This window comes from Nicotiana sylvestris, chromosome 5 (assembly GCF_000393655.2).
Source record: "Nicotiana sylvestris chromosome 5, ASM39365v2, whole genome shotgun sequence".
NCBI lineage: Eukaryota > Viridiplantae > Streptophyta > Magnoliopsida > Solanales > Solanaceae > Nicotiana > Nicotiana sylvestris.
The window spans coordinates 11,625,146-11,647,012 of NC_091061.1; the positions used below are offsets into that span (position 1 = coordinate 11,625,146).

The following is a 21,867-nucleotide window of genomic DNA, read 5'->3' on the forward strand; positions in this document are numbered from 1 at the left end:
ACAAAAACGAAAAACATTATTCTAGAGTAGTCCCAAGGAATAAACTATTAGATGCTCTTGATTCCTAATAGAAAATTCTCCCCCTTTCCCGAGATACCTACCACGTGTCACATATTTGGTCTCTTTTGGCCGATTGCAGAAGCTTTACCTAATTTTCACTTGCACAAAATTTCTATCAAACCTAACGGCCAATTCCTACCAAACAACCTTTGTATTTAAAAGTGTCTTGTTTTTTCAAAACAAAACAGATTTCACAATCTCAATCTTTACGAAGAGCTTTTCTTGTCTCTCTCGACTTCGGATCCGTCCGAAGTTCTTTAATCCCCAACAAGGTATTATTCTTTCTTCAATCCCTTTTAGTTTCCTTTATCTCTTTTTGTTTGTTTGTTTGTGTTTTTGGGTAATTTTGCATTTTAGTTTTCGTCCATTTTGCATATATATGATGTTTGTTAAACCCATTTTGCCCCTTTTTTTTTGGTTGACATATGATGTTTTTCTACCTAAATATGTATTCTTGAATTTTCTAGCAAGAGAGGCAGAATTTTTACCGAGGAAATTAAAAAAAAAATACTTGAAAAAGTTAAGGAGATTCAACACCTAATATATAAAAGGGCAGCCCGGTGCACAAAACATCCGCGATCACGCAGGGTCCAGGAAAGCGCCGCACACAAGGGTGTGATTTACGCAGCCCTGATGCAAACATCAGTGGAATATATATGTAGAAAAAAAATTGGCCTTATATACACAATATGCTATTCTGGCGAAGAGGATTTGGATGAACCCCTTCCGTCCCCTAGCTCCGCCCATGGCTTGTGAATCCCTTCCTTTTCTAGCTAGATATTGGACTTGATGAGATAAATTTGTCCAATGTGCTGGAACAAGATGCCCTTTAGTTTGAAAATTATAGTTTCTAATGAAGAAATCTTAAATTTGGAATGACCTTTTTAATTGCAGTTGTATTCTTTAGGCAGAGAAGGACGGAGCTAGGTAGGAGTAAGGATTCATTTGAATCCCCTTTGTTGAAAAATTATACTACACAAGTAGAGAAAAACGAGTTTTTTTAGTATGTATAAAATGTTTTATCCCTTGACATAAAAAGTTTTTTTATTATAGTGGTAAAGGGGGTTAAAAAATTGGTGTATCACAGGCGCAAATCCGAAGTGTAACATTGTAGTATTTTTTCAATTCTCTTGTAGAATTTCCTCACTCCGCCACTGAAGCAGAGATTGTCATAAGTAAAAAAGCGATATTCATCTTGATGTAATTTTCTTTTGATTTTGCCCTGATCCTAATACAACGGATACTACTTTAAATTCACACCTCAGTTTTCATAGTCATAGATTTTTGCTTGTGTTTGAGGAAATAATTGCTGAGCTTGCATTGGAAGTTCCTGACTCTCTCTCTTTTACTTATTGATGATCAGTGCTTGTTGAAGCAAAATAATTGGGATGCAGAAGGATGGGGTTATACAGCAGCGATTATCTTTTGGAGACTACTAAATTTCCGTGTGCATTATTGTTAGTCTTCCTCGTCCTTCATGATCTCAAATATGCAGCTCACGGCACACTTAACTTCTCGTGCCAGATGCACAATGAAGCAACAACCCTTATACATCTCGTCATGCTGAAGCACAGTCTTGTCGGAGACGGTTGAGCTCCGTAACAAGGCCTCCTGCCTGTTATAAACGAGCATCATTACAGCAGGAGAAAGTTACTTGTAGTTGTTATTAGGATTGTCGGTTCAAATGGAGGAGAAGAAGGGAAATGTATTGATGCAAAAATATGAGTTGGGGAGATTATTAGGTCAAGGAAATTTTGCTAAGGTTTATTATGGAAGGAATCTTGAAACGGGACAGAGTGTAGCCATCAAGGTAATTGACAAAGAGAAGGTTCTCAAGGCCGGACTGATCGAACAGACTAAGAGAGAGATATCTGTTATGGCACTGGTCGAACACCCAAATGTTCTACAGCTATACGAGGTTATGGCAACTAAATCTAAGATTTACTTAGTGATTGAACATGCCAAAGGTGGTGAGCTTTTCAAAAAATTGACAAAGGGGAGGCTCAAGGAAAATGTAGCTAGGAAGTACTTTCAACAATTGATTAGTGCTGTTGAGTGTTGCCACAGCCGAGATGTTTATCACCGTGATCTGAAACCAGAAAATGTGTTGCTGGACGAGAATGGAAATCTTAAGGTATCAGACTTCGGATTGAGTGCGTTGACCGAGTCTAAGAGGCAGGATGGCTTACTCCACACAACATGTGGAACCCCGGCTTATGTTGCACCTGAGGTGATTAGCAGAAAAGGATATGACGGCGCCAAAGCTGACATCTGGTCTTGTGGTGTGATCTTATTTGTCTTGTTGGCTGGTTATCTTCCATTCCACGATTCAAATCTTATGGAGATGTATACGAAGATAAAGAAGGCGGAGTTCAAATGCCCAAATTGGTTCCCACTAGAAGTGCGGAAATTAATTTCGAAGATCCTTGATCCGAACCCTCATACAAGGATTTCAATAGCCAAAATAAAGGAAAACTCCTGGTTTAAAAAAGGGTTGGCTTCAAGAAATGCAGGAATCAAATTAGAAGAGAAGGAAAACTTTAGCTTAGATGCCAATGCTAATGTCGATGCGTGTACGCATAACAGTATCTCTCCCTCTGCATCAAAATTAGAGTTTCCAAAACCTGCAAATCTAAATGCATTTGATATAATCGCTCTTTCAAGTGGATTTGACTTATCTGGTTTATTCATAAGAAAGGATCAGAAGGAGGAACTGCAATTCATTTCAGTGAAGCCTGCATCTGCTATCTTGTCCAAAATTGAGGAAGTCGGCCGGAACCTAAAACTGGAAACAATAATAAAAGAAGCTGGATTTATAAGATTAGAGGGATTGAATGTGGCTAGATATGGGACTCTGTCCATTGATGTGGAAATTTTTGAAATTACACCGTCCTTCCACTTGGTTGAGCTGAAAAGGTCATATGGTGATAAGGTGGAGTACCAAAAGATGCTGAGACAAGTTATAAGACCTGCTCTCTAGGAAATTGTTTGGTCTTGGCAAGGCGAGCAGCCAACTAATAGTTAGTAGAGACACTAAAAAGAACTTCTGATGTCCTGATATTCACTCTGTAAGTCATTTTCACTTTAGTAATCAGTTTTTACAGTAGTACTTGTCTGTTTGTTTTTTTGTCCTAATTGTCAATTTTACTATGTATCAGCTTGTTTTAGGCACTTGTCTAAGCATATTATAGACAACTTATCTCATTAATTTTTTCAAGTTCTTTTGCTCTTCTTTTACTGCTGTAATTCATGAGTGATCTACATTTTTCTGGCTTCTATTGCACTCTTCATGAAATTTAGGAATAGTAGCACAAGTATTTCCAGTCAATGCCAAAGTTGATGATAACCACAGGGAAGTATCATAATGGTCGTACTCATGAAGCTTGACCTTGAAATGTGTCTTTTGTTCGGAAATATGGTGATTTGGCTCTTATCACCTCTCCAACTACCTGTTCCGTACACCAAACAAACACTCTGTGAACACCTATACTTAACAAAAGATACACGTCGCTTCTCTCCTTCAAAACATCTTTTATTTCATTCAAGACAAATATTCCACATGACACATAAAGGGATTCTCTAGCCGAGGGTCTATCGGAAACAGTTTCTCTGCCCTTCCGGGGTAGGGTTAAGGCTGCGTACATCTTACCCTCCCCAGACCCCACTTGTGGGTAACTACTGGGTTTGTTGTTGTTGACACATAAAGGGATAGTCCTCCATATCAGCTTAGTACTACTCCCAACTTTTTGTCCTTGCCGACATAGGGAAAGACTTTCACATCTTGTGGCATGGCTCATTGAACCCTAAAAGTATTTAGGAACATTGCCCAAATCCCTTATCGCCTAAGTTGCGCAGACTCTTCGTTTTTGGAGCAGCACCTGTCTCGACATAGGACGGGTGCGGGATGTTGCGGAAGCCAAATGTATATAGTGTGAATAAGTCACAACTACTATACCAAAAATTATGACAGCCACCAAATAATAAATAAGACAATAAAACAACAATAAAGGGAACACCAGAATTTACGAGGTTCGGCTAATTTTGCCTACTCCTCGGACACAACCAATATTTTATTTCACTCCAAAAATACAAGTGAAATAATACTAAAGAGAGAAGATACAAATGCCTTAAACAGATGAGAAGGCAAATGAGAGGTGTATTTCAATCCTAAACATTAGGCCTTCTTTTATAGGGGAAAAATCCCCCCAAACTTAACTCCCAACCAATGTGGGACTTTGGCATTTTGCCAAACTTCAACAAATCTCCACCTTGGCAAAATTCCACATTTTCAATTCTCTCTCAATAACAAATTTTGGTTGTGTCTTCATCTTCAATCTTCAGTGTTCAACAATGTTGATCAAATCCAAACAATGTTGAAACTTGACCGCAGTCACCACCTTTGTCAGCATATCAGCAGGATTCTCTGTAGTATGAATTTTCTTCACCGTGACTCCACCTTCTTCTATGATTTCTCGTACGAAATGATACCGAACATCAATGTGCTTCGTCCTTGCATGATAAACTTGGTTCTTCGCTAATTGAATAGCACTTTGACTATCACAAAAAATTGTGATACCTTTTTGTTCAACACCAAGCTCCTTTAGCAATCCTTGAAGCCAAATTGCCTCTTTCACAGCATCTGTAATAGCCATGTACTCTGCCTCTGTTGTAGACAAAGCAACTGTTGACTGCAAAGTAGACTTCCAACTAACTGGTGCCTTTGCAAAAGTAAACACATAACCAGTAGTTGATCTTCGTTTGTCCATATCACCCGCAAAATCTGAGTCACAATATCCAACTACAGACTGATTGTCTTCCTGCTCAAAAACTAACCCGACATCTACAGTATTATGAATATACCGTAGAATCCACTTCACAGCTTGCCAATGCTCCTTCCCTGGATTGTGCATATATCTGCTAATAACTCCAACAGCTTGTGAAATGTCAGGCCTTGTGCAAACCATTGCATACATCAAGCTACCAACAGCATTTGCGTATGGTACCTTTGACATATACTCTCGTTCAGCTTCATCCATTGGCGACATAGTAGTACTTAGCTTAAAATGGGAAGCAAGTGGAGTACTAACTGGCTTAGTCTTGTCATCTATGCCAAAACGTTGAAGTACTCTCTTCAAATATTCCTTTTGAGATAAACAGAGTTTCTTTGAACGTCTATCTCTAATTATCTCCATGCCAAGAATTTTCTTTGCCTCACCCAAATCCTTCATCTCGAACTCCTTCTTCAGTTGAATCTTCAACTTATCAATTTCTTCCGAATTCTTGGAAGCTATCAACATATCATCAACATATAGGAGAAGATATACAAAGGAACCATCTTTAAGCTTGTGCAAATACACACAATGATCGTATTTGCTTCTCTTGTACCCTTGCCGCAACATAAACTCGTCAAATCGCTTGTACCATTGTCTAGAAGATTGTTTCAATCCGTACAACGATTTTTCAAGTTTGCACACCATATTTTCTTTTCCAGCAACTTTGAATCCTTCTGGCTGAGTCATGTAGATTTCCTCCTCCAAGTTTCCATGTAAAAACGCAGTTTTTACATCCATCTGAACTAGTTCCAAATCCAATTGTGCTACCAAAGCCAACATAATTCTAATGGAGGAATGTTTTACAACTGGAGAAAACACTTCATTGTAATCAATTCCCTCCTTTTGAGCATATCCTTTGGCCACCAATCTTGCTTTGTAGCGAACATCTACTTGGTTAGGAAATCCTTCCTTCTTTGCAAATACCCATTTGCACCCAATTGCTTTCTTTCCCTTCGGGAGATTGGCCAATCTCCATGTATGATTCTGATGAAGGGACTGTATCTCATCATTCATGGCAATCCTCCACTTATCTTCTTCTGAACTTTGAACAGCGTCTTTATAAGTAGTAGGAACATCATCAGCTACAATTGAGGTTGCACAAGCAACCGTCTCTATGAGACGAACAGGTTTCGTTATTGTTCTTTTTGGCCTGCTGGTTGCTATTGATTCAAGTTGTTGTTGAGATTCCTGAGTTGGAATCTCCTCTACTGGCTCTCCTTCCAGAGGGTAATCTTCATTTGTTTCCTCCTCTGCTTCTTGTGTAGGAAAAATAAATTTTCCCTCAAACTCCACCTGCTTAGAAGCACCTTCATTTTGTTTGGTATCTTCTGTTACCTTATTTACCATAGCAAATTCATCAAAGGTAACATCTCTGCTGAATATTACTTTCTTTGTCATAGGGCACCATAAGCGATATCCTTTGACTCCAGAAGTAATTCCCATAAAAATAGCCTTCTTTGCCCTTGGATCCAATTTTGACTCCGTCACATGATAATATGCAGTTGAGCCAAACACGTGCAAAGAGTTATAATCTACAGCAGGTTTTCCGTACCATTTTTCAAATGGTGTTTTGCCATCAATAGCAGCAGATGGTAGACGATTAATGAGGTGGCATGCATATGTAATTGCCTCAGCCCAAAATTCTTTGCCCAAGCCAGCATTGGACAACATACACCGTACCTTCTCCAGCAAGGTCCGGTTCATACGTTCTGCCACTCCATTCTGTTGTGGTGTATGTCTAACAGTGAAGTGTCGGACGATGCCATCATTTTCACAGACCTTATTGAAATGATCATTTTTGTATTCACCTCCATTGTCTGTGCGAATACACTTGATCCTCCTGCCTGTTTGATTCTCCACCATCGTCTTCCATTTGAGAAAAATTCTCAGCACTTCATCTTTGTTTTTCATTGTATACACCCACACTCTTCGAGAAAAATCATCAACAAAGGTTACAAAATAGTGCTTCCCACCCAATGAAGGTGTTTTGGAAGGACCCCAAACATCAGAGTGTACATAATCCAAAATGCCTTTAGTATTATGGATCGCTGTACCAAATTTAACCCTTGTCTGTTTCCCTTTAACACAATGCTCACAAAACTCCAAGTTGCAAGCCTTTACTCCTTTTAACAATCCTTGATCTGATAGAGTTTTCAAGGATTTTCCTCCAGCATGTCCCAAGCGCATGTGCCATAGCTTGGTTGCTTCTGCCTCTTTGTCGTCACTGGATGTTACTGTCGCTGTCCCAATAACTGTACTGCCACGATAGCGGTACATATTATTATTCTTCCGATTAGCCTTCATTACCACTAGTGCACCGGAGCATACTCTCATCACTCCATTTTCTGCAATGATTTTGAACCCTTTTGATTCTAGGGCTCCCACAGAGATGAGATTCTTCTTCAAATCCGGTACATATCGAACATCTATCAATGTTCTGATCATTCCATCATGGTTCCTTAATCGTATTGAACCAATGCCATATGAGGTAAGAGGGCTGTTATCCGCTGTGTGGATGACTCCATATTCTCCTTCTTGAAATTCCATGAACCAGTCCCTGTTGGGACACATATGATAGCTACAAGCCGAGTCCATCAACCATATGTCTGATGATGTTGATGACTCTGTTGTAACTAATGAGAAGTCTGAATCATCACAATCAGCTACATTTGAATCCATAATAGCCTTTCCATTGTTATGTTTGGCCTTATTCTTCAACTTCGGACAGTCTTTCTTCCAGTGCCCTTTTTCTCGACAAAAGGCACATTCATCTTTACTGGGTCTGGATCTTGACTTGGATCTTCCCTTCTTTGTCCTCGTTTGATTTTGAGGACGACCCCTCACAAACAGTGCTTCTCCTTCTCCGCCCTTCTGTTTTTCTCGCTTTCTTTGTTCATAGCTGTACAAAGCTGAACAAACTTCTCTGAGAGAAATTTCGTCATTTCCATGGAGTAGAGTAGTTTCAAGGTGCTCGTACTCATCAGGAAGTGACGCCAACAACATTAAGGCCAAGTCACCATCATCATAAGTTGTATCCATATTTTGCAAATCTGTGACCAACTTATTGAAACTGGTGATATGTTCATTCATCGTGGTACCAGGAACATAGGTGAAGTGAAACAGTCTCTTCTTCATGTACAATTTATTTTGACTGTTTTTCTTCAAAAATTTATCCTCCAGTGCTTTCCATAATTTACTTGCAGAAGTTTCCTTTGTGTATGGATATTTCTGCTCTCTAGCAAGGTAGGATCGAATGGTACCGCAAGCAACACGGTTGATAATTCTCCAATCTTCTTCTCCAATAACATCTGGTTTCTTTTCTTCAATGGCCAGATCTAGCCCTTGTTGAAAAAGGACATCTAGAACCTCGCCTTGCCACATCCCAAAATGTCCGGACCCGTCAAAAATTTCTACCGCAAATTTCGCATTTGACACAATTCTTGTCATAAGCGAAGATGCCAATGATGACGTATTGTTGACACTTGATGTAGATTCTTCTTGTTTATTGTCCCCCATATTTGACACAAATATTATTTAATAGCTGACGACACAAATCAAGATTATTTCCTTTCTGATGTAGAAGATCAGACTAAGCTGCAACTACAGAGCATACTCAGACAGAACCTTGACTCAGTTACCAAGATAAATCTTTTCTGATGTGGAAGATCAGACTATGCTGCAACCACAGAGCATACTTAGACAGTACCTTGGCTCTGATACCAATTGTTGCGGAAGCCAAATGTATATAGTGTGAATAAGTCACAACTACTATACCAAAAATTATGACAGCCACCAAATAATAAATAAGACAATAAAACAACAATAAAGGGAACACCAGAATTTACGAGGTTCGGCTAATTTTGCCTACTCCTCGGACACAACCAATATTTTATTTCACTCCAAAAATACAAGTGAAATAATACTAAAGAGAGAAGATACAAATGCCTTAAACAGATGAGAAGGCAAATGAGAGGTGTATTTCAATCCTAAACATTAGGCCTTCTTTTATAGGGGAAAAATCCCCCCCAAACTTAACTCCCAACCAATGTGGGACTTTGGCATTGCAAACTTCAACACGGGATACATCCCGGATTCGGTCAACTAACTTCGGATACTTTGACCCGAGTTCATCGACAAATTTGAAGGAAAAATTGAGATTTTGATTTGTCAAAATTAAAAATAAAATAGATTTAAGACATGAGAAATGACATACCTTTTACATTATAGTTTTTTTTGTCTCATATTTGTTGCCTAGTGTTTCAGAAAAACCAAGAATTCAATTCTACAATATTCATATAAGTTTTTCACAAAATATCTCTCAAAATTTATAAAATATTTATAGTTCTATTTTTTTTTTATAATTTTGAATTTTCTTAGCCGAATCCCTGCTCCCGTGTCCAACCTGGATCTGCACCCCCGAATCTTAAAATTTAGATTTTGCCGAATCCGACACTCAGATCCATGCCCGTATCGGATACCCGCAACCGAGTCGAGCAACTTAGCTTATCGCTTAACTCACAAATAAAGTATCTGGTGCACATCTGAATGCCCCTTTCTGTAGCAACTGGTACTTTATCTTACTTATTATTTTGTGATTTTCTTAGTACAATTGAGCCCTAACAGACCTTTAGGTTGTGATTAGAAAAACCTTATCTTTATTCAATTAGAGTAGTGGTGGCAAAATGGTTAAAAGAAAGCAGTTAACTATCTATATTATCCACTAAAAAATGAGTTGGATAATGAAATTTTTAAAAACGGGTCAAATATCGATAAGAACCATATTATCCATTTAGAAAATGGATAACTAATGAGTTTAACTTTTACATTTGTAAAGACTCAAATTGGGGGTTTCTCAAGTTTGGGAGACTAGAAATTCTCCCAAAAGTGATCATATTCAAGAAGTCATCTGCCAGTTATCCCGTTTTTTATCCGTATTAAATATAGGTTGGGTCATATTATTTATTTGTTTTTTCATTACCCGCTTTCGACCAGTCCCATATCTGACCCGACTCGCCCATTTGCCAGCCCTAAATCGGAGCAACTTTTTTGGTAAGGGATTCAATCAGTGTAACTTGGATTACCTGCAATAAGTTTAGGTTTCTATTGATTAATTGTGAAGTGCTATCTTCTATTACGTCTAGGTAAAGTGATGGTCTTAAGGTATCTTGACTTTATCCTTTTAACTGAACAATAAGCAGGAATACTTCATTCTACTAGTTAAGACATCATACTACTATAGTTCAATCCTTGCTTTTGTTGATGAATTAGTTTGGCTGTTTGAAGGATGTTCAAAATGTCAACTTTGACATGATAAATATAGTCACTCATCGAGCGAACAAATCACTAGTCCAAAAACCATATAGAGGACGACGAAACAAGAAGATGACAATTGTTGGAGCCATCAAGAATGGTGTAGTACTGGAAGGAAAGTAGGAGCATAAGTATGAGGATGTAATGTATGAAGCGAAGTAGAATTCTCAAGGAATTACATTAAAAAAATTGATACAATGAGGTAAATCAATGAAGATCACAAGGATCTTCGATATCAAAACAACTTATACAATAAAATAAAACACACCACTTAGATCTGATCATTTTAAAGCCATACATACAACTTAGGAACAAGGTAGAAAAATAAATGGAGATGCAAAGATGTTAAAAGCCAAGGAGATGATGGAAATTATAGAGGAGAATGGCTTTAATATCAATTACTAGTAGGCTGGTGGTGGAGGTGAACTGTAGGTGGGAGACTGCTCGTACTTTACCGGCGGGGGAGGTGATGCGTAGGTGGGAGTTTGCTTGTAGTAGCTTGTTGTTGTTATTGGTGGTGATTTGTAGTAGGATGGTAATTGTTCATCAATTTTTGGTAGAGGTGGTGCATTGTAAGTAGTAGGTAATTGCTTGACGTATTTGGGTGGGGGTGGAGGAGATTTGTAGTATGGTGGAGGAAGTGATTTATAGTAAGTTGGTGATTGCTCATAGTACTTTGGTGGTGGAGGTGGAGACTTGTATGAATATGGTTGTTCATAATACTTTGGTGGAGGTGGGGGAAATTTGTAAGAAATGGTGACTGCTCGTAATATTTCGATGGGGGTGGAGGCGACTTATAATAGGAAGGTGAATGTTCATAGTATTTTGGAACGGGTGGAGGTGACTTGTAATAAGAAGGTGATTTCTCATAATAAGCTGGTGGTGGTGGAGACTTCTAACATAAATTTATCCTTTTTCAATGAAATCGCCTTAAGGTGAATCGCCTTATGGTGGAGACTCATAATCGCCTTCTTGTTACACGAGCCATAGATTCTAACTTAAATTTATCCTTTTTCTCGTCTTTCCTATTTTCTTCTTTGAAAAACTGAACTATCCATCTCGCCATTAAATTGGCAATGCGACAAGTCAACCAGAAGCGAATCTAGGATTTAAGTTCTATGAGTTTAATTTTAAGGATTTTGAGCATTGAACCCATTATATTTTAAAATTTGTGGGTTCATCTATATACTATTTTAGCAATTTTAATGAACTTTTACATATAAATTTTTACTCCGCGTCGGAAGTTATTGATTCAATTGAAAACGTTGGTAACACACTACATCCGTCCCTGAAGTCAACCAGAAATTTTCCATATAATGAAATGAAATGCAGTCTAGCATCAAAAAGAAAAAGAAAAATCACGTGCACATCATTACGGATTCAAAATTAACTTGACGGATTCGACCTTTAAGATTTTTTGTATTGAATGAATTCATTGTATATTCAAAAATAATGGGTTCAGATTTTATAGTTGTTGAAATGTTTGTGAGGTTTCACATAAAAAATTTATACTTTGGGTTGAAAATACTGGATTTGAATGAATATAGAGTCAAAAGAACTAGATTCGCCCCTATGACGTGCAAAATTCCCAAAGTAGTGTGCTCCAAAAGGAAAAAGGACATGTTAACATGATGTCTCTTTGTTTTCGTAATGGAATGTGTTGACATGTTAACATGTTTTTGTTTGGTAGGCCGGTGAAAGAATTAAGTTTATAGAGACAATCAATATCAGACAAAGAAGTAGACAATATATAAGAAGCAAAGTAGAATTCTGAAGAGATTAATTCAAAAAGTTCTTAATACAATGAGCCGAATCAATATAGATCTCAATGATCTTAATTAGACATCAAATGCAAAACATAAAATATAATAAATAATACATGTACTTTAGGAATGAGGTAGAACAATGATGGGAGACGCTCCAAACAAGAGTATGCTAAGAAGTTGAAAGTAAGGAAATGATAGCTATTTTGGAGGCGAATGACTTGAATATTAGTAGTAGGTTGGTGGAGGTGAACTGTAGGGGGAAGATTGCTCGTACTTTTCAGGTGGGGGAGGTGAGGCATAGGTAGGAGTTTGCTTATTGTAGTTTGTCGATAGTGGTGGTGGTGAATTGTAATATGATGTTAATTGTTCATCGATTTTTGGTAGAGGTGGTGCACTGTAAGTTGTAGGTATTTGCTCGTAGTATTTTGGTGGTGGAGGTGGAGACTTGTATGAAGGTGACTGCTCGTAATATTTTGGTGGAGACGGGGGAGATTTGTAAGAGGACGATGACTGCTCGTAGTATTTCGGTGGGGGTGGAGGTGACTTGTAATAAGAAGATGATTCCTCGTAATACTTTGGTGGTGGTGGAGACTTGTAGTAAATAGGTGACTTATAATATTTTGTTGGTGTTTGTGGCTTGTTGTATTTCGATGGAGCGGGTGATTTGTAATATTTTGTTGGTGATGGTGACTTGTAGTAATAGTACTTTGAAGGAGCAGGTGACTTGTAATACTTAATCGGTGATGGTGACTTGTAGTTGTGCTTTGAAGGAGCAGGCGATTTGTAATATTTTGTTAGTTTTGGTGCTTTGTAGTAATCATGCTTCAAAGGTAGCGGTGATTTGTAATATTTTGTAGGTTTTGGTGCATTGTAATAATCATGCTTCAAAGGTAGAGGTGATTTGTAGACGTTTGGTGAATGGCTATGGTACTTTGATGGCGAAGGCGACTTGTAATAGTGTGAAGGATAATGTTTGTAAGAGACCGTTACCTGGGCATGGTACTTTGACGGCGAAGGTGATTTGTAGTACTTAGAGGGTGAGGGAGAAGTGTAGTCATAAGAGTAATCAGCAACAACAGTAGTTGCTACTAAGCAAATTGCCAAAGCAAATGCGAGTAGGGGCCATTGCCCCATATTTCCAAAGCTTCTCATTTTGATTTTGCAGGCAACTATAATTGGACAAGGGAAGGTAAGAACTAAAGACTTGTGTTGTATAGTTAAGGACCTTTGCTTTTATATAGCAACATGACAACCTCTTACATATTTGTGTAATGGCTTTATGGCTGCCCACTAAGTTAATACAAAAGTCCAAATAATTAATCATTTGCTAATTTGTGAGTTGTATACACAAAGTTATGGTAGACCACAAAGTTTGATTTTATCCTTTGTCAAGAAAGAAGATGTTCGTGCCTTTTTCTCTTTCCTAACTTTCGTTGAAAAGTAAACTGTGCCTATGTAAGCAAGCTCATATTGCTGGTCCGGATTGAGGGAAGTTGTTAGCTTAAAATTAGTCAATCTAATATGTATCTTCACAATACAGATAGTGGCATGATCAGTGAGGATTCATATAACCGATCCTAACTTTTTTGGATTTGAAGAGTTCTTGTTGTTGTTTTGGTTAAACAGGAGCGAAGTAATCCCTTGTTTTGATATCCATAATAAAGGATCAAAAAGGCTAGGGTACTGTTTCGCTTCCACCGGTAAGCTCACTCATGTTAAAGCTAAATATTTTTAAGGCCAAATACATCGACAACTCCTTATGTTGTCCAAACTTTTCACTTAGACACTCTATCTTAAGTCTGTTCCATTTGAAAACTCCAAGCACAAGTCAAATATGTCATTTGAACACAAAATTCTTAGGCCGCCAAACACAAAAGGAACGTGTAATTCACATGCTAGATTGACGAATAAGACAAAGACACGTGTATTTTACCTTAACCCCACCCGTCTGTCATCTTCCCCAATGACCCTTGGTCATTTTTTTCCCCTTCAAAATGCAGCATCAAACGACCAATAAAATCATTGGCAAACAAACAGAATATAATGCAATAGTTGAGGATAGTGAAATCAAACCCAATCTAAATGTACCAAAGATGGGACTCAATCATAAAAATCAACGAACATAAGCATGAAGGTTGCCGAAAAAACGAATATCCAACCAAACCACAAAGTTGCCGGAAATAAAATTCCGACCGGATTAAAAAATGGTGGAGTTTCACCATATGTTTTTAGTCCTTTAGATCTATAACTTATAGACAAAAATAAAAAGAAAAAACGAGGAGAAAAAGACACCAATGCAAAAGGGTTGCCAAAAACTTGTTATTTCCGGCCAGATCAGCCTGAATCTAGCCGGTTCTGATTCAAGTAACATTTAACTGTTGAGAAAAAAATGAAACTTCATCGGAAAAAATAAAATTCCGCCGGACGAGTGAAAATGAGAGGGCTCTTGTCACAGTTCTTGTTTGTGCCATCCATGGTGGAAGATAATAGTGAAGATGAGGTAGGCAGGTAGGGACGTTGCTACTTTTATGACCAGAATTGCAGCGGCCAACTAGATCTTCAAAATGAGAGGAAAAATGAGAACTTTATGATGGTGGTGTAAAGAATAGTAGAAGAAGAGTATTATTCGGAGACCTTCTGCTAGCCCAAGATTGGAGGATTCAACTAAAGAAGAGGAAGCTTGAAAAGAGAAGAGAGATTTTAGATAAGAGAACTTATTTAGGAAAGAAGACTTTCTTGATTTTGGCTTGCTTACAAATGCCTAAGACCACCCCTATTTATACTTCTTTAAGGATGGTTTTAGATAATATTCTAGAACATGTACAAGAAAAATCTAGTGAACCTTATCTTTCCATAATACTCTAGAATATCTAGATGTCTCTAATATATAATCTTATCTTCCCACAACATTCTAGAACATCTAGATATGTCTACTAAATATCAAGGATACTTCACTAGGACATTCTAGAGAATTCTATATTTTTCCAAAAAATCACTTACTTTATTTTTCTCACACTCCCCCTTAAAGTGATTTTTTGGAAGCTATCTCACACTTGTCGCGGAAGAACTCAACCGATTCTTTAAGACGTGTCTTGGTGAAGATCTCAGCACTATATTTCTGGCTCGTCTTGCTTCCCCAAATACTGAAGGTTCTTCAATTGGTCTTGCAAAAGAACATGAGTATGTGCTGACGAAATTTTCATCTCTGAAACGAGCTGGCTTGACAATAGTTCGTTTTGGTCTTCCTGAACCACATGAATCATCTTCTTGTTGAGTTTCATGTAGTTGAGTTCTCGGGCTCCCACTTTCTCTTAGCTCCTCAACAACTGTATTATCTAAAGAAGTACTTGTGTTAGGCAGATTTGATGTTTCAGGGTTCATGGGTTTATAACCTGCCCCTTCTTGCGCAACTCCATAATACAAAGAGACTTCGTCGAATATGACATCCCTTGAAACAACAAAGAGATGAGTTTTACGATCCATGCACTTTCATCCCTTTTTCCTTTCATCATATCCGACAAAGATGCATTTCCTTGCCTTGGCATCTAACTTGCTCCGTTGAGAATCCGAAATGTGAACATAACAAATAGAACCAAAAACCCTGAGGTGCTTCACGCTAGGCTTTTCTCCAAACATTAATTCATAGGGAAACTTCATATTATTTTGAGAAAGCGGCATCTTGTTAATCACGTACACTGCACATTTCATACCTTCAGCCCACAAGGCTTTAGTAAAATTCTTGGCATGAAGCCAACTCTTACATGTCTCAGTTAAGTGTAGGATCTTCCTTTCAGCCACTCCATTTTGTTGTGGCGTATCAGTGCATGTCAGATCTCTTTTAATGGCATGCTGACGACAAAAGGAAAGAAACTTATCTGATATAAACTCACCGCCATTATCAGTTCGTAGCCGCCTTATTCTGGAATCTAGTTCACCTTTAACAGTTTCTTTGAACTCCACAAACTTACTGAAAACTTCTGACTTGTGCTTCACAAAATAAATTTAAGTGAATCTAGTAAAATCATCAATGAAAATTAGCATATAAGAGTAGCTTGAAAATGAAGGAGTTCTCGTTGGCCCCATCAAGTCACTGTGAATAAGTTCTAGTGGGGCATTGCACCTTGATAAGGATCTGTCAAATGGAAGACGATGTGCCTTTCCATATTGACATCCTTCACAAACCTATCCTCCATCAAAATTTCTTAAGTTAGGCAAACCTTTTACTAGATTCAACTTTACCATGGCATTTAAATTATCCATGCTTAGATGTCCAAGTCTAGCATGCCAAAGATGTGTATTATTATTGCTACTCATCTTCTCAATATATGAATTAGAGGCAGATAAGACATATAAATCGTTAACTCTCTTACCTGAGTGAACGATATCTGTCTTGAGTACCTTGATATTTCGAGGAACTTCACATCACGTGGGCTAAATAGCAAATAGTTTCCAGCATTTGCAACTGAAAATAGATTTTTCTTCATACCTGGAATGTGAAAGACACTGTTGAGGGTGATAGTGCCTTTTTGCTTCTCGTTGATCACAACAGTACCTTACTGTATTATCTGCTGTAACAATGACATCATGGCCGTTGTATTCGCGAAAGGTGGAGAATTTGGATTGATCTCTAGTGAGATGGTGCCCACATCCTAAATCCACAATCCAGTTTCTTTCAAAATTTATGGAAGCCATGGCATTTATTGCTCGAGTCTCTGCTGTGAAGCACTTTCCCCAGTCTTCTTCTTTTTCTTCTTCTTCAACAACTTTCTTGATTTGAGCTATATTGCACTCTTTGGCTCGACAATATCTTTTTATGTGCCCGACTTTTCCACAACGGTAATATTTTAAAGGCTTTTTACCGTTGCTGGAAGACTCCCCCTTCTTTCCTGGCGAGCTCGAACCACTTGAGGATTGAAAGTGCATGCTATCTCTTGATTTCCCTTTAAAGTTCCTCTTATCGACAACTAGAACATTTCCTTCCCCTTCTTTGATAGATACATCAACCATCTGTTTGGCTAATAGCTCTTGTGACGATAGAAAATTCTCAAATTCTTCCAAAGATGGTTGTTGAACCCATCCTTGAATCGAAGTAACAAAGGGAATGTATTCTGGCTTTAAGCCACGAATAATAATTCTTCTTATTCGTGCTTCAGAGATAGCCTCGTCCGGATTCAATAGAGAAAATTCAGAACACAGATTTTTAACCTTCAAAAAATACTCAGCGATCGAGAGATTACCTTGAGTGGTGTTAGCTAACTCATTCTCCAAAATCTGTAGCCGAGCTTCATCCTTCTTGTTGAACAGCCGATCGAAGGTCCTCCATATTTCATGAGCTGATTTACACCTTATAATATGATCAAATAAATTAGGAGAGATGGACCTCTTTAGGACAAACTCCGTCTTAGCATTAATCTGCTTCCACTTCTTACGTGCATTGCTATTTTTCGGTGCGTCAGCAAGAGGACTTGTGTTGCTCTCATTGACAACTTCCCACAAATCCTCACCTACAAGGTATGACTCCATACAACTCTTCCATACCTTGTAGTTGGACTGGTTCAATAATTCCATCTCCAGTCCATTAGCACGACCACCCAAATCCATTTAGAGAAACCAGTTGAATCAACCACTAACCCGACCTTGAAATCCAGAAGCCGACTTATGGCTCTGATACCATGTAAAGAATAGCAGAAGAAGAGTATTATTCGGAGACCTTCTGCTAGCCCAAGATCGTTAATCAAGATTGGAGGATTCAACTAAAGAAGAGGAAGCTTGAAAAGAGAAGAGAGATTTTAGATAGGAGAACTTATTTAGGAAAGAAGGCTTTCTTGATTTTGGCTTGCTTACAAATGCCTAAGACCACCCCTATTTATACTTCTCTAAGGATGGTTCTAGATAATATTCTAGAACATGTACAAGAAAAATCTAGTGAACCTTATCTTTCCATAATACTCTAGAATATCTAGATGTCTCTAATATATAACCTTATCTTCCCACAACATTCTAGAACATCTAGATATGTCTACTAAATATCAAGGATACTTCACTAGGACATTCTAGAGAATTCTATATTTTTTCAAAAAATCACTTTACTTTATTTTTTCACAGGTGGCCAGGTTTAAAGGTGGTGATGGTGTGCCCAGATCTAAAGAAGGATATACTTATATTGGTGTGAACAAGTCTAAAAAAAATTGGGCTAAGAAGATGGTCGGAAAATTTCCCCGCAGAAGCTGTACATTTTCCGACAAGAAGTATGTGGAGTTTGTTTTTTGAAATGATTTCACCACTTGGAAAATGTGAGAAACACTTACCTTGCCATGCCAGCATATTGTGTCTAAATGACACAGTAAAGACTTGGTTGAAATATTCAAATGGAACGGACCTAAGATAAAGTGTCTAAGTGAAAAGTACGGACAACTTTAAGGGGTTGTCGATGTATTTGGCCTATTTTTAAATATCTAGTAGATTTTTTAACGCATATATAAGATCCAGAGGAAAGCTGTGCTTACAAAACAAACGTAATTATTTTTCAACTTCAATTTTGAATAATGTATTTTCATCTTCAACCAAATGTTGTCCAAAGGGATTAGAGAAACATTTAGCAACTTGTATTTCCAATTAAGTAAAATGAGTATTGCAATATTTCTTTTTTGAAATTAATGCATTTCTTCGCTATTTGATATTTTTTTCATACATCTCCTTAATTTATGCATGCTTATGGTTATGGTAGAGCCAAATTAAAATTTCAACAATTTTTCAGTCCGGGTATAGATTGTTGCACCTTTTTATTTGTTTCAGAGCCATTTGTTTGTGTGTGACCTATTAAACCCACTATGTACTGCACCACCGAGTGGCTCACTTCTGCCATCAACTCAACGTCGATGTCACCTGCAAGACTCGACGTCGACATCACCTGCAAGATAAGGCTGGCTAGAACTGTATATCCCTTCTGCCTGATGTTTCACTCCTCTGAAAGGCTATCAAAACAAGTTCTAATCCGAAACTTCCCGTAAGGAAAAACATTTAAAACTTATTTCGAGTAGGGTCCTCTGCCAGCATATTTGTTCTTTTTCTTTATTATATTATGTATGACATTTCAAGTTGATATCATCCACTCTTTAATTGTCTTATTACTGTTATATTGATTTCATTAGAGTGTAGATTAGTTTGATTGGATTTCGAAAATTGTCTCCATGCCCATTATTGCGGGATGTTTTTTGGTAGGCCGGTGAAAGAAGTAACTTTATTGAGACAAACAGTATTAGACAAAGAAGTAAAGAATGTTGAGTTGCCCCACATCGGAGGGATTTGAGGTCCTTGGTCTCCTTATATGGCTTGGGTAATTCTCACCTCATAAGCTAGCTTTTGGGGTTGAGTTAGGTCCAAGGTCCATTCTTATCAAAGAATATATAAGAAGCAAAGTAGAATTCTCAAGAGATTAAATTCAAAAAGAGCTTAATACAATGAGCCGAATCAATATAGCTCTCAATAATCTTAATTAGATATCAAATACAAATTGTAAAATAACACCAATGAAAGATGATCATTTCTGTAAGCATACATGTAGTTTAGGACTGAGGTAGAACAATAATGGGAGACGCTCCAAACAAGTGTTTGCTAAGAAGTTGAAAGCAAGGAAATGATAGCTATTTTGGAGGCGAATGACTTGAATATTAATTAGTAGTAGGTTGGTGGAGGTGACGGTAATGGAGGTGGAGGTGAACTGTAGGTGGGAGATTGATCGTACTTTTCAAGTGGGGGAGTTGATGCATAGGTAGAAGTTTGCTTATTGTAGTTTGTCGATGGTGGTGGTGGTGAATTATAATATGATGGTAATTGTTCAGAGATTTTTGGTAGAGGTGGTGCACTGTAAGTTGGAGGTATTTGCTCGTAGTATTTTGGTGGTGGAGGTGGAGACTTGTATGAAGGTGACTGCTCGTAATATTTTGGTGGAGGTGGGGGAGATTTGTAAGAAGACGATGACTGCTCGTAGTATTTTGGTGGAGGTGGGGGAGATTTGTAATAGGAGGGTAAATGTTCATAGTATTTTGGAGGGGGTGGAGGTGACTTGTAATAAGAAGGCGATTTCTCATAATAAGCTGGTGGTGGTGGAGACTTGTAGTAAACTGGTGACTTATAATATTTTGTTGGTGGTACTGGCTTGTTGTATTTCGATGGAGCAGGTGATTTGTAATATTTTGCTGGTGATGGTGACTTATAGTAGTAGTGCTTTGAAGGAGTAGGTGACTTGTAATACTTAGTCGGCGACGGTGACTTGTAGTTGTACTTTGAAGGAGCAGGAGATTTGTAATATTTTGTTGGTTTTGGTGCTTTGTAGTAATCATGCTTCAAAGGTAGAGGTGATTTGTAATATTTTGTAGGTTTTGGTGCTTTGTAGTAATCGTGCTTCAAAGGTAGAGGCGATTTGTAATATTTTGTTGGTTTTGGTGCTTTGTAATATTCATGCTTCAAAGGTAGAGGTGATTTGTAAACGTTTGGTGAATGGCTATGGTACTTTGATGGCGAAGACGACTTGTAATAGTGTGAAGGATAATGTCTGTAAGAGACCGTTACATGGGCATGGTACTTTGACGGCGATGGTGATTTGTAGTACTTAGAGGGCGAGGGAGAAGTGTAGCCATAAGAGTAATCAGCAACAACAGTAGTTGCTACTAAGCAAATTGCCAAAGTAAATGCAAGTAGGGGCCATTGTCCCAATATCCCAGAAGTTGTCATTTTGATTTTGCAAACCAACTATAATTGGAGAAGGGAAGGGAAGAACTAAGACTTGTGTTGTATAGTTAAGGACCTTTGTTTTTATATAGCAACATGACAACTCTTTTACATATTTGTCTAATGGCTTTATGGCTGCCCACTAAGTTAATAGAAAAGTCCAAATAAGGACTTGTTCAATTGCTGAGTGGAAGGCATTCTCTTCATGACCAAATTTGGCAAAATAGATAAGTCCCTTGACAAGCATCTCTTTAAGTTAATTGACTATATACTAATATTTGTAAATGTTGTGACATATCACACAGTTATGGCTAACCACTAAAATATATATATATATATATATATATATATATATATATATATATCACTCCAAAAAATAATACTGATAAAATATACTATATTTATTTGTATATATGTATATTATATACATATTTTATACACTTTCTTGCTAACGAATACAATTAGTTTTGGCCGACTGGACAATTTTGTATTTTGCCCAACAAGAAAAGAGGGGAAAAGCAAAAGAATATTATTACACATTTGAGATCAAGTCTTTTAAGGGGTTAAGTGAAATGTATAAAGAAATAAACCTTTTCCTAAGGGCAGCTTAAGATTTTTTCTAGATCAAAACTTTATATTTTTAACTATGAAATCTAATGATATGTACGAATATAATCTGAAAAAGCTTAAATTATAACATGTGAAGCAAAACCTACATAAAGTCCCGACTCTGGGAATATCCAGTACCAACCCCATGCCTTTCTTGGTCAGACCAATCCAACCGAATTTTTTCGACAACAATAAGAGTTGTGGTGGAGCGGTAAGTACTGTATTATCCTTAATCAGAGTTCTCGAGTTCGAGAACTGAGTATGGAATCGCCTTTGTTAGGGAGCACTTTACCCCTCAATATGAGACTTTCGGGCGCGAATCCGAATTTAATAAGGCCCCAATGCGGGTAGCGGAGACTGGTGGAAAACCAAAACAAAAGAACCAATTCATTTTCAAATTCTCAACTTACCATACACAATATCAATATGGTGGCAGAAATATAAAATAAGATGAGCATTAAGTACAATTTCTATGCAGTCATGACTTTAAGCTTAGTAAAAAGCAAAATTTTGTAAATGCACATAGAGTATAGTGCATTTTCAAGAAGCTGAGATAGGTA

General features: G+C 37.7%; 3 protein-coding genes across 4 annotated transcripts; 1 reads left to right on the top strand and 2 right to left on the bottom strand.

Annotated features, from left to right (window-relative positions):
* The first annotated feature begins 194 nt into the window (after window positions 1–194).
* Window positions 195–18,625, top strand: LOC104219923 (CBL-interacting protein kinase 2-like). Of its 2 annotated transcripts, XR_011407503.1 has the most exons (3): window positions 195–332; window positions 1,424–3,128; window positions 18,074–18,625. XR_011407503.1 is itself a non-coding variant. In XM_070174248.1 (2 exons), exon 2 carries the CDS (start codon window positions 1,745–1,747, stop codon window positions 3,038–3,040), a length of 1,296 nt encoding a protein of 431 aa, XP_070030349.1. In that variant the 5' UTR covers window positions 195–332; window positions 1,424–1,744; the 3' UTR covers window positions 3,041–3,292. The 2 variants fall into 2 exon arrangements, 1 of the variants encoding a protein (XP_070030349.1); XM_070174248.1 differs by lacking the exon at window positions 18,074–18,625 and having other exon boundaries at window positions 1,424–3,292.
* On the bottom strand, window positions 11,987–13,183 carry LOC104215835 (extensin-1-like). The gene has a single exon (XM_009765781.2). It carries the CDS (start codon window positions 13,118–13,120, stop codon window positions 12,194–12,196), a length of 927 nt encoding a protein of 308 aa, XP_009764083.1. The 5' UTR covers window positions 13,121–13,183; the 3' UTR covers window positions 11,987–12,193.
* An 813-nt stretch (window positions 18,626–19,438) lies between the features above and the next one.
* On the bottom strand, window positions 19,439–20,730 carry LOC104215900 (extensin-1-like). Its single transcript, XM_009765866.2, has one exon. The coding sequence runs from the start codon at window positions 20,699–20,701 to the stop codon at window positions 19,643–19,645; it is 1,059 nt and encodes a 352-aa protein (XP_009764168.1). The 5' UTR covers window positions 20,702–20,730; the 3' UTR covers window positions 19,439–19,642.
* Between the last annotated feature and the right edge of the window lie 1,137 nt (window positions 20,731–21,867).